Source organism: Neovison vison, chromosome 3, assembly GCF_020171115.1.
Source record: "Neovison vison isolate M4711 chromosome 3, ASM_NN_V1, whole genome shotgun sequence".
Taxonomy (NCBI): Eukaryota; Metazoa; Chordata; class Mammalia; order Carnivora; family Mustelidae; genus Neogale; species Neogale vison.
Window position 1 is genome coordinate 222,224,251 of NC_058093.1, and position 16,867 is coordinate 222,241,117.

The following is a 16,867-nucleotide window of genomic DNA, read 5'->3' on the forward strand; positions in this document are numbered from 1 at the left end:
GGGGAGGGGGGAACTTCCTGCCACCAGAACATACAGCTAACCAGAACACTCTCTACCCAACCAAGTGATTTTAAATTTGGATTCCAAGCTAACTGAGCCTGACCAAGTGAACCCCCTCACACTTAAGAGCTCTGTTCATAAAATGACAGAGCTAAGAGAAGGCAGCAGTGGACCTCAAAGTTTGTCCCCAGAGCAGGACAAAGTATTTGCAAGATACATAACCAGCAAAGGGCTTACATCCCAGGATATCCTACAAATCACTGAGAAAATAGCCAACAGTTTGAAAGAGGAATACATGGCTTCATCAGGTATAAGTAGCCCTCCAAAAGGCTTATCCACTATGAAAAGGCAATCTACCTCTTTACCCATCAGGGTGAGGGAAAATGGAACCTTCCCGACACCTCCTCCTGCAAAATGGCTAAGATGTGAATAAGGAACAAACCCCGGGGCTGACCGGCATGGGACGCCAGTGGGGCACACGTTCCACTGGATGGAGGAAACGTGCCTGCAGACACTTGGTAGAAGCACATGGCTACCTCAGCACAGTTAATGAAACACGTGTACCGTGATCCAAAGACACTACACTTCTAGGTCTACACCCTACAGAGACGCACACACACACACCCCTCCCTCCCAGATAAAATAACATGGGGGAAAACAGGCATGTAGTAGCTGTATTCATAATCACCAAGATCTAGGCGCAAGCTACGTGTCCATTGACAGCAAAATGTCTCAACCGTGATACAGTCTCAGAAACAGCAAGGAGGACGAACCAACTACTACCTACAATAACATCACGTAGTCTTGTATCCATCCATGGGTGGCGGAGGGGAAGCAAGACCCAGGCCAGAATGCGTGGACAGTAAGAATTCATTCGAGGAGCAACAGGAGCAGATAATCGAGAGAAGTCAGTCAAGCTGATATCTGGTTCATCACCTCCTCCCCTCAACCTACAGGCACCTTCCTTCATCTTACAATTACCGAATGCTAGCGACGGTGGTCCTATGATGGGCCACTCCCCTCCCCACCACCCCTCCCACCCTTGTTTGCCTGGGACCTTTCTGGTTTTAAAAATCAGAAATCCTGTGTCCTGGGAACACCCCCAGACCGGCACCACATCCAACAGTTCTGGAATTGCAAAGACAGGGGCTCCCATTCCAGTTCCCCCAAATGGAAGAGCAAGCACAACCGGTCTGAATTCTCCCAAAATGTCAGCATCCTAAAATACACAGGAGAGATTGAGGATCTACAGGCTTGCAAAACCTGAATGAAAGCACTTTTGCATCTGGGGTTGGATCCTGAACATGGAGAAAAATCGCTATGAGGAATATTAATGGGACAACGGACAACATCTGCATCATTGGCAGCTAAGATCGGGGATCAGCAAAATTTTTCTCCAAGGACCAGAGAGTAAATATGTTTGGCTTTGCTAGGCCAAGAGCGAAAAAATAAAGGAGAGAGAGAGAGGGACTATCCTTTCATTACCACTTTAAAATGTAGCCATTTAAAAATGTGAAAACCATTCTTAGGTCTCAGGCTATGATAAAAAACACAAACACAAAAACAAAAACAAAAAACAAAAATCCAAAAAACAAAAACAGACAAGAAACAAGCCTGTTGGATTTGAGCTGGATTAGGCCTGCAGGCCATAGTTCATTGACTCCCGAACGTGTTATCAGTATGAAATTTCCCATGTTGGTGAGAGCAAAAGGGCATCACGTCTGTTACTCTTTTCCCGATAATTCATCAAAAGGTAATTTGGAGAGAGGATGATATATCCAGTGTGGTAAAATGTTAGATTGATGACTCTGAATGAGGGCTAATCACGGATCCTCTGACTATTCTTGCCACTTTAAGTTTAAAATTCTCTCAAAATACGTTATTTAAAAAAACAAAAAACAAACAAAGAAAAAAAAAACAGTTCCTCCCCAGCCCTGCGACTTTGGGCAAGTCTCCTATACACTGAGCTTCCTCCTACACACAAGGAGCATAATACTAGCTCCCTCCTGGGGAGAGTCAGGGCTCACCCTGTGAGCTCCCACCCATCTGCAGAGCCCCTGCGGTCTCCAGACCCACTCCCACACTCCGGTCCCAAACAGGAAAGGCCATGCTCGCGTGCTGTTCCCTACATCCAAGTGGGTTGAGGGGCTCAGATTAAGTCATGGCATCTCGGGGCTTGGCCCTGTGCCTGGCGCAGCATAACCAATGGTTGCTGGCCATCGATGTCCTCGTTGTCAAGATGGCTATGATTATCCTGGTGGATGGCTTGCCGCTCTGGGGTCTGGCCCTCCACGGCGCTCGACGTTAACAGGTCCTTCTGGGGAGACGCATAGACGTCACTCCCTGCCTACAGCAAAGCCAGCTGTCCTCCGCTTCATTCCTAACAGCATGGGAAGTGTCAATATTTGTGGGTTGAACAGGCCCTTGATAACCATGTTCTTACCCAATTACACTTCGGTTTTTATCTCCTCTGACGGGAGGTTATGTTAATATTGAATCAATTCACTCCAACATCATATTTCAAAAGGGGAGAAAAAAAAAAAAAAAGCCTCTTCAGATAAAATACCCAGACCACCTGCCCTGTGGTTCCTGGCTGGGGAGAAGCAATCCAAAGGTGCTCACTCACATAAAAGGCTCCCATCAGAGTCATCTTCCCAGAGTGGATTCATTATTCTCAATGTCTCGTGGAAGCATGGGTGACACATGGTGACAAACATCCCAACGAAAGGCACCAGGGAAGAGTCAAGGGCTATCAGTCTTCTGCATACCAGCAATGAGAGCTCGGGTTGTTGTCTGACCACGGCTGGGAGTTCATCATGTAGACAACACATCAGGCCCAGTGGGCCCACAGGAAGGAACACAGAAGCTGAGCCTGAAACCCCCAGTGGAAAGGCCTACAGGAGCATCCGGGGCTTTCCAAAGGGATGCGACGGCCCAGAAGGAGCTGAGGGCCAACAGGAGACACATTCACGGTCTGTGGTAGCACGTGCTGAACTTCCAGCTGGTAAAGTCTGTGGGTTCAACTCCTGCCTTCATCTCTTTCTACCTTCGTGACTTTGGACAAGTTTCTTGGTATTTGTACTTAGCCTGGCCCTTGCCTTTAAAGAAGTTGAAAGGTCAATGGGGGACCCAGGCAAGCAAAGGCAGTGATTTGTGAGAGACTGATGTGTGCTGTTCTAGACCTAAACCCTGGAGACCGTGAAAGAAGGGAGGTGGGCTCTCACCCAGCCCTGCGAGGGTCAGAGATGGCTCCCAGGGATGATGCCCCAACCCAAGCTAAGAAGAGAACCAGATCTTCAGCAGGCGAAGAGTTTTCAGAGGGCAGAGGGGAGAGGACACAGCATGGACAAAGGTGGGAAAGGTGGGACAGGTGTGAGGGACCCCAAGCTGTCCCTTAGCAGCTGGTCAGAAGCATGGGGAGCATGGAAGTCGGGCTCCACCACCATAAAAAAAGGCCACATTGAGGGGCGCCTGGGTGGCTCAGTGGGTTAAGCCTTCGGCTCAGGTCATGATCTCAGGGTCCTGGGATCGAGTCCCGCATCAGGCTCTCTGCTCAGCAGGGGAGCCTGCTTCCTCCTCTCTCTCTCTGTCTGCCTCTCTGCCTACTTGTAATCTCTCTCTGTCAAATAAATGAATAAAATCTTTAAAAAAAAAAAAAAGCCACATTGAGGAACCTGCCCTGGATTCTGAGGGCAATGGGAAGCCACTGGGTAGATTCTGAACTCAAAGAGCCAAGACTATACATAAATTGTAAAAATTCTCTCTGCGGGGACACCTGGGTGGCTCAGTTGGTTGAGCATCCGACTCTTAATTTTGGCTCAGGTCATGATCTCAGGGACGTGGGATCCATGCTGGGCTTGGAGGTTGCCTGGGATTCTTTCTCTCTCACTGTCTGTCCCCCGACCTGAATTCTCTCTCCAAAGATCAGGTGGCAGTAAGATGGCATGGACAAGGCCAGAGGCCAGCAGGCGGGACAGAACCCCAAGGAGAGCTCCGGGGGGGAGGTGGCTGATAAGGGGGCAGGAGAGGAGAGGGGATGGACTGAAGAGCTATTTCGGGGTACAATGACTGAGACTTGTTGATAGCTTTGTGCTCCGCAGAAATTGTGAACATAGTCCCAGTTTGAAGTAAGTAAATTTGAGAGCTGGCGGGGGTAGGAGGGGTCTCCATTTAACAATAAAGCAAATACCATATTTCTTTTGGGGAAGAGACAAAGGTCAGAGGCATGAATCAAATGAAGGGGGAAAAAAGCCACCACCACCCTGGAGAAAACAGCCTCCTCCATGGTCCCGTCGGAGTCAGGTGCCAGCATCTGCTTCTCGCAGATGTTATTTATGCTCTGCAATGATCTCAATTATAGATCTTCGTGGTCGGGATTGCTTCTGTCTCCAGATTAGTTTGTTTCCAGTGGAAACATTCCACGGGAATTAATTAGTAATTGGCTCCTAGAGAACAGGTGTCACCACAAGCACCCCACACGTCGCCTTGCCCACCTGATCCGCAAGGTCTGATAAAACTGTGTGCCCAGAAACCCGTCTTCCAGCGGCCAACATTTGTGACGGGGACATGGGAGCCGGGGGAGCTCGCCAATTTAAAAATCATTGTCTTTGAGTTTTTAATTTAGAGAATTCTTTCAAATCTGTGGTCTAGTGTTCTTTCTATCAGCCCCATAACTGGGACTATCATGCCCCTTTTTGGGGGGGAGGCAAAGGAAGCCACAAGGTAGGGTGATTTGCTCAAAATCACACAGCTAATCAGGTCGTGGAGGCAGAATTTGAAGATGGTCTACCTTGCCTCCAGAAGGCTTCCATGTTTTATTATAGGGTCTTAACCTGCAGATGCTACCTGAGATAGCCAAGGCTCCCAACGGAGGGAAGCTGGGTGGAATGAGGTAAACGATTCTCTTGGGGTTCTAGATGGTGGGGCAATGGACAGAGAGGATGTTTGTCCATAAGGGCAACATCCAGAGATTCTGGAAGATTCTCTGTCTGAGGGAACTCTCCCGTGCCGCTGGTTCAGCCTGGCATGGGGTACCTCAGGGCTTCAGCTGGGACCTGAAATCCTGCCACATCTTACAAGCACTTCCGATCACACTCATCTCTGCTCCGTAACTCTCCATGGCTCCCCATTGCCAAACCATTCCTGAGCCAGCTGCCAGCATCACCCTCCTTGCTCCTACCCCCACACACTTGATATTCCAGCAATACCTTGTCAGGAAGCATCTCTCCCTTGTCTCCACGTGCTTCTGTCCCTCTATGCTCTGCTGTGTCCTCCTGCTAACCAACAATTCATTTCCACCTTTAAAGAGCAAGAAGCCGCCAGCCCCTCCCACACAGCTCAGTTAAGGGCATTCTCCTTAATTAACCACCCCTCCTCCCCTCCCCCTAGGAAGGAGCTTATCAGTCTGTTTGGCAAGAGTCTGCCCCTGGAGGGGGCAGATTGGGAGCCCCTGGAGGGAAAGAATCCTATGGTCTCCTCCTTATCCCTGTAGCCTGGCCTCCAATCTGTCCCAGAGTGGGGACCGTATCAGTATCTGCTGAATGCAAGTTGTTCTTTAACAGGTGCACTGAAATAATTCCCTCATCTCAATGCCCTGAGAGAGGAAGCCTTTCTCTGGGTTCTCTGGCGCCACGGTTAGCGAGCTGTGAGGGCGGCTGGGAGTGTTCACTGTTTCTGAAGACCCTTGCTGGCCCGACCTCGGCAGCCCCTCACAGGCGCTGGGCCATCAAGGGAATGAAAACACTCCATTCAGAGAGGAAAAGTCTCCAGGAGGTCACATTGCATGTCAAAGGCCACAAGACTAGCAAGTGCCAGATCGGGTCCTCTGGACTCAGATTTAATCCATTTTAAAACAGCAGAATGAAGATTCGTCACACTAATATAAACTCGCTGTCAGTTTTCCCATCTGCAAAATGGATATATTGCCACCAAACAAACTTGAAAGGGAGTTTTGAGAGATAAATGGCTCACAATTCCCAAATGCTGGCCCCAAGGTGAGCATCCGAATCCTCTGGTAGGATGGTTTAGGATTGTCGATGTCGGGTGCCAACACAAACTTAATGAAGAAAAATAAAGAAAAGACTAGCTGGGGGTAGGATCCGGAAACTATGATTTTTTTTTAAATGGTGCTTAAGTTATCTGACATACAGCCAAGTTTGGGAATCCTAAGATGTCAAGGAAAAGCCTTGTACATAGTAGGTGCTCTGTTAACATAGTAGGTCCAAATGTTAACAGGACCCCGATTATACCCACCAAGTTGCATGGGCATGGAACTATCGACATCTGTAGCTTTCAGGTATACACTGCTGGGTGCCCTTGGGTAAGTTACTCAACCTCTCAGAGACAGTTTCTTTATTGGTTAAATGGGTGAAAAATAGAAATACCCCCTCCTGCAGTGGTGAGGATTAGCTGACGACTACACCTACCGTTGCCATCAGAACATCCACAAGTCCCACAGCCTTCAAACCAGCCCCAATTCTGTCCCTTCTAGCCAGCTCCCTCACCACTTAACCCGGCCGACCATCTCCTCCAGCCTGGAAGGGTCAATTTTCTCCTAAAGGCACCAGCATCCTCTCTCTGCACCCATTCTCCGCTCAGAAGAGTGAGCCTCTAAATCGTGAATCCGATTATGTCACTCTCTGCTCCAAACCTCCCAACAGCTTTGCACAACCCTTGGAATAAAATCCCCACCTGCTTCTCCTTCCTGGGTGGCTTAGCTGACCATCCAGGCTACGAGAGATCCTTTGCAAGTCCCTATTCCAGAACCTTATTTCCTTTAATACCCATATGAAGGTGTGGGATGTTTCTACTTATTTGTATCATTGTTTGCTTGTCTTCTTTGCCATCAGATATAAGTTCTGGGATGCCTGAGTGGCTCAGTCAATGAAGTGTCTGCCTTTGGCTCAGATCATGATTGCAGGGTCCTGGGATCGAGCCCCGTATCAGGCTCCTTGCTCAGCTGGGAGCCTGCTTCTCCCTCTCCCTCTCCCTGCTGCTCCCTCTGCTTGTGCGTGAGCTCATGCGCTCTCTCTCGCTCTCTCTCTCTGTCAAGTAAATAAATAAAATCTTTTTTTAAAAGATGTAAGTTTCACGACAGAGGGTGTCTGTTTGACTAACCATTATATACCTGGATGGAGCCTATCACCTGACACACAGTAGGTGCCTCATTAAGTCATGAAGAAAGGAAGGAAGGAAGGAAAGAAGGAATAAAGGAATGTATGCATGAAATTGCTCAGTGCCAGACCCAGAACTTGCAGCACACTCAGCCCCAAAGTTAGCTCCCTCTCTCTTTCCCCTCCTGTCTGCTCTGTCTGCCTCTGTCCTCAGAGCCTTCAGGTAAAGGACAAATACCTTCCCGGGGAGAGGAAACAGAGTGATGCCCAATGTCATCACCGCTTTATTTGATTAGCTCTGACTCCGGCATCCGGGACACGTGTGCTGGGAGCCAAAGCAACTCTACCCTGACCTCTGGTCCACGCGATCCCATCCTTATAACGATTTCCATGACAACAGCAACAGAAAGCCAAGGCTGTGAATTCCCTTTGATAGGAGCCGGATGCAGAGATGGGGAAGAAGGACTTTCAGAAGAATGAAGCTCTTTGATTCAGCTGGAGGCGCCTTCATTAAATACCACTATTTTTCAAGAACACACATTTTAACCCTGCAGAGGGAGGTTTCTCATGAATACTTAAAAAACGAAGAAGGAAGAACAAAACCATCATGGTTCCTTTTCAAGAACAATCACCTGGAGGGAGGGGGAGGCTGGGAGGCTGTGGTACTTGGAATATTTGCGGGGAGGCAGGAAGAGAAAAGGGGCTTCATGAATCCAAGAGGCCTGGCCCCTGACCAGGAACTCCAATATCTCTGCCCACGTGAGGCAAGTCAAAAGGCTAAGGGTCAGGACGCCTGGGTGGCTCAGTGGGTTTAAGTCTCTGCCTTCGGCTCAGGTCATGATCCCAAGGTCCTGGGATTGAGCCCCACATCGGGCTCTCTGCTCAGCAGAGAGCCTGCTTCCCCTTCTCTCTCTGCCTGCCTCTCTGCCTACTTGTGATCTCTGTCTGTCAAATAAATAAATAAATCTTTAAAAAAAAAAAAAAGGCTAAGGGTCTTCCACCCACGTGGACAGCCAATCAGACAGGCAAAAGAAACCTTAGATCCTACAATTAGAATTGTGAGCCCTGGATATGAATCCCAGCTCTGCCACTTAGCTGCTGTCGCTGCCTTGGGCATGTTGCTTTCCAGCTCTCAACAGGATTTCCCCATCTGTAAAATGGGCACATAGGAGAGGGTATGAGGATGGAGTGAGGGGACGCACGGAAGCCCAGGTGATTCTAGTTTTCTGACATGGCCATGAAGACAGCAGAGTGATCAACTGGGTTTGTCCAGAGCTTGCCCAGGACACAGGTACTTTCAGCCCTAAAACCAGGACCATCAAGGACAAGCCAAGATGGTTGGTCATCCTAGCAGTGTGTGGCTGCTAAACAAAGGAAAATCAGAGAGTGAGGGAGACAGAAGAGCCCCTCAAGTGAGCCTCTGGGGTATTTGCTCCAAAAAACCTCCAGCCTGGTCTAGTCATGAGAAATGCTCCACACAAACCCAGACTTGGGGGGACACTTTCAGGATACCCGGCCGTTATTTCTCAAAACTGTCAAGGTCATGAAAAGCAAGGTGGGACTAGGAAACTGTCTTAGACAGAGGAGACTGGGGAGACAGGACAAGCAGATATAGGGGCGTGCCCTGGGATGGATCCTGGAACAGGAAAATGAGCTAATGGAGAAACTCATGAAATCTGAATCAAACCTAGAATTTAGTTTAGGAAAAAAGGTGGAGGCAGGGTTTCTCCCACAGCCTATAATTTTTGAAAACCTGAAACCTTTCATTTTACAGATAGGAAATGGACACCAGAAACAGGAAGTGAAGAAGGCTCTATATCTAGTTTCTAGACTCTGCTGCCTCCCACTGCCTTCCCGGGAACCCGCGGACCCTCATGAGCTCCAGAAGGAAGAGAGAAGCACTGGTTCTGGAGTCAGGGAATACAGGTTCAAGGCCCAGCTTTGCCTTCACTGGCTGTGTGCCCTTGGGCAAACCTTTCACCCTCTCTGTTCCTTTGTTTCCTCTGTTCCTACCACCTCCGTGTGACCCGCCCAGCCCCTCGGTGTCCCCCATCTCCGTGCAGGTCTGTGAATGTTGGTGTTGACACCAAGAGCCATCGTCTCCCCTGGCCAGCTGCAGCATCCTCCCAAGCCTGGCCCTAAGGGGCCCCCATGACCCCTACCTGGCTGTGCACTTTCTCCACTTCCTCATTAGGGGAATGAGCCCACTGAATTCAATAGACAGGCATTTATTCAGTATTTATTACACGCTGTGGACTGAACAGGCATCACTGACACGCATAAAGCATAGTCTTGCTATCAGGAAGTATAGTTTGCCTTAGAGTGCAACCCATCGGAGCTTGGGTAGTCTCTGTGAACAGGCACAGCCATGTGGAAGGGATGAGGCCATGTGAGAGAAGGCCAGAGGAGGAGGAGGAAGGGGGGCAACACTCTGAGAAAGTGAGGTGCTGAAGGCAGCAGGAAATGCCTTCCATTGCCCCACACCTGGCTTGGGCGCACATGGTTTCATCTGCAGGAGGCATGGGTTAGAGGTAACACCAAACGCGTGGGCACAGTGTCCCCAGTGGGGCTCTGAGCTTCCCTGCATTGTTTCCAGCTTCCTGTGGGGATGGGTAGCAAGTCCCCAGTCCCCACTCTAGGACCTTGCTCCCCAAGTCCCCCCACACCACTGTGGGTTCTGACCCACTCACATCTCTCAACACCTGCCACCTTGGGCCATGCTGTCTGCACTTGGCACAGCCCAAGCCCATCCCACCTCCTGAGGTCCTTGGTGTCTGCCTGTCCTCACCGCTCATCTGCTTCCCATCCTCCTCTGAAGCAGCCGGGGAGGGTGGAGCCCTGAGTTCGAATCCTTGCTCTGGCACTTTCTAGCTGTGTGACTTTGGACGGGTCTCCTCTCCTCTTCGCCACCTCCCTTGGGGAAAGGAGATGCTCTCTGGAGAACTCTATGGGCCACCCAGTAGAGCCTAAGTGGGATACGGTGGGTGCTCCAGAGGGGACAGCCAGAGATCAACATCATTACCATTCTAATCGATGCTGTGGGTGGTGCCAATTGTTTGGGCTCTTGCTTTAATAGCACGATGACTGTTGTTTCCTACGCAGCCTAGGCAGCCCCACATACATGTACACACAGACACACGCACACACGCACGCTTGCGCAGTACACCCAGCCATTCTGTTCCAGGCCTCTGATCTGCCCACGTCTTTGAGATGCATTCTGCCTCAGCCCTGAGGAAGGGTACCGGACTCAACAGTCATTTATATACCTACTCCTCCTCATCTACCACCTCCGTGTGACCCGCCCAGCCCCTCGGTGTCCCCCATCTCTGTGCAGGTCTGTGAATGTTGGTGTTGACACCAAGAGCCATTGTCTCCCCTGGCCAGCTGCAGCATCCTCCCAAGCCTGGCCCTAAGGGGCCCCCATGACCCCTACCTGGCTGTGCACTTTCTCCAGCTCCTCTTTGCTGACTGAAGTCTTACTGTCCTCCATGTTCCCCAGAAGAAGCTGCACATCTGACAAGAGCGCATGAGTCCTCTTGAGGTCCCTCCGAAGACGCTTCTCCACGTCAAAGTCTCGATGGCCGATCTGGAAGCCAAGGGAAGGCTCTTGTGAGCTAAGACTGCAGAGCAGTGGACAGGGTCCAAGTTCTCCAGAACCAAGCTTCCCCTGGGTTCAAATCCTGCCTCTGCCTCTCACACCGTGGGACCTTGGACAATACCCTTCTCTTGCCCAAGCCTCAGTTTCCACATCTGCAAAATGGAATGGTATCAGGCACACGGGGCTGCTATGGGGATTAAGCTGGTATTTAGCCGAATGCCTGACTCACAGTAAAGGCCCACGAATAGGAGCTGGGCTCATCAATGTTTTCCCAGCCTGGAAGCGTCCAAAGTCACTGGGTCTCATCTTGGGCACCCAAGTCGTCAGTATGGCTTCTCCTCGCCTTGTCAGAACCTACAGGTCAGGTGAGGCCCTCTGGTGACAGAAGTGAGGACAGCAGTTACCCTGCCAGGGCTGAGACTGGATAGGGCCAGAGAGCTCCCGAGGGGGTTTACCTGCCATTTCTGTGGGTGCTGCGTCCCTGAGTCCCTGAGCTGTATAGTGTAGTACACTGTCCTACCCTGCATGTATGTTGCACCTCATTAAGTACTCAGTATTAAAAAAGAGCCAGGCTTCTTTTGGAGGTCTAAATCAAGTTTTTCTGTCCCTTGAGCAGGTCTCCTTTGCCAGGTTAAGGCACAAGGTTATTTTCTGCAGAGGGGTGTTACCCCAAAGCGAGCACCTTCCTTCACCCAAAACCCTGGAAGTGTAGACTCTCCAAGTGGGCAGCTGTCTCGTTGCTCCTGCAGAAGCCACATCCTGGGTGCCAGGAGAGTGACAACTCCTAGGGACTGAGATGAACAGAGGCAGGTGCAGGACCACCCAGAAGCCCGACACGGAGCAGTGACAGGCCGCCCTCTCCCCTGGAAATGACACTGATGCTAAAGCCCTGAGCATCTCTGAAACCCGGAAAGAGCCCCTCAGGAGACCGGAAGAAAAAGAGGGGGTAGTTTTCCAGAAAACGCAGTGTAGGTATGTCAGCCGTGGGACCCAATTTCTATATACCTGGATACCCGCACCTCTCCAGAACCATCTCCTGGGATGGTCACAATGCCCCCAGAATATTCAGGAAGAAGGTGGGGTTTGGAACAGAGTGGCCCAGGTTTTAAACCCTGGTTCACCATTTGCTGGCAGTGGGTTGGATCGTGCCACCCCTCTGAACCCCATACTCTTCGTCTATAGAAATAAGGCAATAAATAAATAAAACTATCCTCCATGTTGAGATAAGACAAGGATCAGGCATGATAATGGATCAGAGAACACTTTGTATGCTGTCAAACGCTTTACAAATAAAGAGAATTATGAGTATTGTCTGATGACCTAGAATGTACTCCACTAGGTTTTGCATTCCTATTTCTCTGCTCCCAGTTTTGAAATCTTTGAAAAATGAGTTGGTTCTTCAAATCCAGCCTCTTTGTCTTGAGGTGTGTTTCTTTGAGTTTTAAATGCTGGTCTAATACGTGTATGTGTGTGTGTGTGTGTGTGTGTAGATGTACACACACACGCATGCACGCACGTAAAATATAATCTTACCTGCTGAGCTAAGATCAGAACTGGGCATTGTGCCCGGCCCTTTGTCACATGTTATTGCATTTAACTCCTGTGACAATCTCTTAAAGATAGACATTATTATTATTTTTACTGCCTTTATAAAAGCAGAAATAGCGTAGATTTACAGAGAGCTTTCTAAGTGTCAGACACCACTCTAAACCCTATATGGGAGGTAACACGTTTGGTCCTCTTGAAGACTGTGTGACATATGGTGTTGCTGTTCCCATTTTACAGGTGATGGAGCAGAAGACTGCAGAGGGACAAGTAACATTGGCCCAAGATCCCACCTCTAGAAAGTGGCAGATTTTGGGTAGGAATCCGACTATCCTGACCAGAAAGAGGTCATTTCAGTGAAATGGAGATAAAAGAGGTCAGTTTTGTTCTTTAATTTAAGGGAAGGTGTTGTGCAAGCCCAGGGGATTGCCAGCCAGCTCAGGATCGGATGGGATCAGAAAGAGTCTTGGGTAAATGGGAGCCCAGTGAGGTATGGCATTTCAAGAAGCCAGGCCAAGAAAACAGAAGGCTGAGAAAGTCTTGTTTCTCTGGTTCCAGTGATGAGGATGAGGGCATAAAACATGGAGGCGGGGCAGGTGACAGAGCAAGAGAAGTTACCTGGGGCCAGCTCATGTCTTGTGAGCTAGGTGGGATTTTTATGTAATGTCACAGGAAAATGGAGGCACAGCTGGTGAACTTGACATAGAGTAAGTGGTCTACTTAAGGTGATGGTGTGGTTATGCAGCAAGGATTTGAACCTGGGCCTTAAAATGCAAAGTTTCTAACCATTGCACCATAGTGCTTAGGGCAACATGAATCCTGATTCACTAATTCGAGCCCAGATTCTGCATTCAATCAGTGTACTCAGCATCTCTCTTATTTTTAATCTGTTCTTTCTCTTTACACATCCCAGAGTATAAAGAGTGTTCATTCTCTGCAGGGCAGGTTGGAATCAGGGATATCCCTTGATGTTAGCATTGACCACAGCTCAGATACTACAACTGTCTACCAGGAAGACCCTGAAAATGCTGGCACCCTGTCTCCTTTCTAGAGGGATCTTTGCAAATAGAACTCACAATAAAAATGTCAGACAAGTCACCCTCCCCTTCATAATGAATTGTTACAAGAGAGGAGGGCAAAAAAGAGAAAGAGAGAGGGAGAGCTCATTAGGTTAATGGGAAATAAATGTCATTTTGCAAGTTTGCATTCTGTAGCACAAAGATTCAAATTTGGATAAAGCTGGTGAATAATTAACTAATAAATCTAAATGATGTTTAGTGTTGTTGTGGGAAACTATATTCAAATCTCAGCTGTTTCACCATTTATCATAAAGCCAAATTGTCTGGGGCACTCGTTAAATGTCCGTTGTCAAGGATCTCTCTGAAAATTTAAAAAATACAATCTGGAAAGGCAGGCAGGGCTAAGCAACCAGTTTCTAGATGAGGAGACTGAGACTGGGAGAGAGAATGGGGAATATTCTGAAAAAAATCAACATGTTCAACAAAGGGTTGATTCTAATTAACTGGACCTTAACCATTTTTAAGCAGCATAGTGCTTACAAATACAGGCTATCAAATAATACAGACTCCATTTCAAATCCGCATAGGCCACTAATAAGCATTATGATCTTGAGCAATTTGCTTTAGCTTTTGAGCCTCAATTCTATCATTTATAAGAAGGAACTAATAATACCTTTCCCACAGAGTTGTAAAAATCAAATATAGTATGTTAGAAAACATGACAATTAAATAGGTATCTATGGGACCCCTGGGTGGCTCTGTTGGTTAACATCTGACTTGGTTTCAGCTCGGGTCACTATCTCAGGGTTGTGGGATCAAGCCCCATGTTGGGCTCCATACTCAGCACAGTTTTCTTGAAATTCTCTCTCTCTCTACCTCTGCTCCTCCCCCAGGTTGTGTTCTCTCTAATAACTAACTAACTAAATAAAATCTTTGATATTTTTTAAAAAACTTCAAAAGCAAGAGAGGAATAAAAGCAGCAGCAGAGAAAGGGGACAATAAGCCAACAAATATTCAATGCATAATAAGAAAATAGAAATAATTTTATGTGTATCAGTCATTCCAATAAATGTAAATGAATTAGATTCTCCTATAAAAAGTCTGAGGCTAAAACACTGAATTAACAAACCATATTCACACACACACACACACACACACACACTTGGAAATGTTGGACATGAAAGAATTTTAAAAAGTCTTGCCAGGAGCTCCTGGGTGGCTCACTGGGTTAAGTTCCTGCCTTTGGCTCAGGTCATGATCTCAGGGTTGGGAGATCAAGAACCAATGATGGGGCTCCCTGCTCGGGGGGAAGTCTGCTTCTCCCTCTGCCCCTTCCTCCTCTTATGCATCTATGATCCCTCACTCTCCCAAATAAATCAATAAAATCTTTTAAAATAAATAAATAAATAAAGGTCTTGCAGCCAAACTAACTGCACCAAGACACCAAGCAAAATAAAATAAGGCAAAAATCATTCATGGAGAAAAGAGGGACCATATCACACTCAAAGGAACAATATGCCAAGGAAATAAAACAATAATAAACTTAGCTTCACCTAAAAACATAACCTCAAAATATATACATGCCCCTGGAGAAACTCTTGCTCATGTGCCCAGTGAGACATACATAATAATAGGCATGGCAGTTTTGTGTCTTAGAACAGAAACAACTAAATAAACACCAGCAGAAGAATGGTATTAAAAATAAAAAGTATTGTGTAGCAGTTAAAATGAATGAATTAGAGCTCCATGTATTAACATGGACTGGTCTCCAAACATGATACAGAAGGCAACAAAGGAAATTGCAGAATCATGTTACTGTATGTGTTTCAAGTTCAAATACTTATGCCGGGGAATCCCACGCTCCAATCACAGGATGATAGTCTCCTCTAGGAAGCAAGGAAGGGGGAAGGAGTGGGAGCCATAGGAATGGAAACCAAGGAGCTGCCAACTGTTTTTGAAGTGTGTTTTCTTTCCTTAAAAATATCTGAATCTGATATAGAAAGTTTTTAATTTATGGGAACCCTGGGTGCTTGGTACATAAGAATCGGTTATATTATTCATTCTACTTTTCCATGTGTTTGGCAAATGTCTTAATAAAACATTAAAAACTACCAAATGTGATAATTTATTTAAAGGTTCCAGCTTGGTGACTAACATAAAATTAGCATTTTATTCATTTCAAGTCACCTTCTGTTTCCACAAAAACTGTTTCATTTCAGCAACATCTATAAAAACCTTTCTGGACTACCTGCTTTGTTTCCTCCAGTGGACCATGCTGAACAGAATACCTCTTTTGTCCAGCGATTGGCTGCTATTGTTCTAGAATCAAATATTGGTCTGGGCTCTCTTTCATTAATTTTAAAGAAAGATCTTCAATGGCCTGGTTTGCTTGGCTGAGACACTAGAAAATTCAGAGCAGGAAGATGACAAAGCTTTCCTGTGGATTCCCTCAGCTTCCAACCCTGACACTCGATGCTGCAGTGGTCCTGCTCTAGGATTCACTCACTTAATCGATCAAAAAAAATTCAGGGGCACCTGGGTGGCTCAGTTGGTTAAGCACCTGCCTTTGGCTCAGGTTATGATCCCAGGGTTCTGGGATCGAGCCCCGAGTCGGGCTCCTCACTCATTGGGGAGCCTGCTTCTCCCTTCCTGTTCCCCCTGCTTGTGCTGTCTCTCTCTCTCTCTCTCAATGCCAAATAAATAAATAACATCTTTTAAAAAATCCATAATGAGCACCTATGTCTAAGTCCTGGTTTGAAGAGGGGCCCACATTCCTCTGTGTCTAGCAGGAGTAACTCTGCTGATAGACAGCGAGATCGTTGCTAATTAAACAACTGTGTATGCCCATTAAGAAAAGACCTTAAAACACACTCCTGTGATACTTTAAAATAAATCACAGAAGCCACAGGCATCTCTCTCCGGTGGTGGGGTTTTATGCAGCGGCAGCTCAGGCAGGGCAATGGAGGGCGATGGAGGAGTGATTCCTCCCACCTGGGAAATCAGGAGCTGGCGCTAGGCTCTGCTGTCTGCTGGTTGCTTTATTTACAGCTGTAGTTGTTTGGGTTTTTTTGTTTTGTTTGTTTGTTTTGTTTTTTTGGTTTTTTTTTTTTTGCAAAGGGGGAGGTTGATTTTTGTGCTCGAGGGACATTCGGTCGTGGCTATAGACATTCCTGGTTGTCACAATGAAAGGGGGACAGTATGCTGCCGGCATTTAGTAGAGGGAGGCCAGAGATGCTGTTCAGCAGCCCAGGGAGCATGAGACCGCCCCCTACAACAAAGGATGGTGTGGCTTGAAATGTCCACAGTGCCACAGTTGAGAACCTTGGGATACGGCCATGGCAACCTTCCCACAGGTCTTTGCCCTCTAGAAACTCAGAGTGGTTCACTAGCTCACCCAAAGCCATGTAGACAGAAGGGGCCCCAGCTAGGGTCTCAAGCCCCATTTGCTTGACTCTGAGCCTGGCTGCCTCTAGCAACAGTCTTGTTCTCACAGCTGTGAACATAGTCGCCATTCACATTCACCCCCTTAAAGCAAGGGCTGCCTACCCTTCCTTCCTCCCCGACAGCTGCTGAAGGCAAGGCGATTTCGTCTG

General features: G+C 47.8%; 1 protein-coding gene across 1 annotated transcript in view; it reads right to left on the reverse strand.

The window, feature by feature from the left end:
* The window catches only part of MYO18B (myosin XVIIIB), a 237,265-nt gene that overhangs the window by 85,100 nt on the left and 135,298 nt on the right, over nt 1–16,867 (reverse strand). Inside the window, exon 33 of the mRNA XM_044244039.1 lies at nt 10,546–10,698. Coding sequence (XP_044099974.1) covers nt 10,546–10,698 — 153 coding nt within the window. The remainder of the gene's footprint in view (nt 1–10,545; nt 10,699–16,867) is intronic.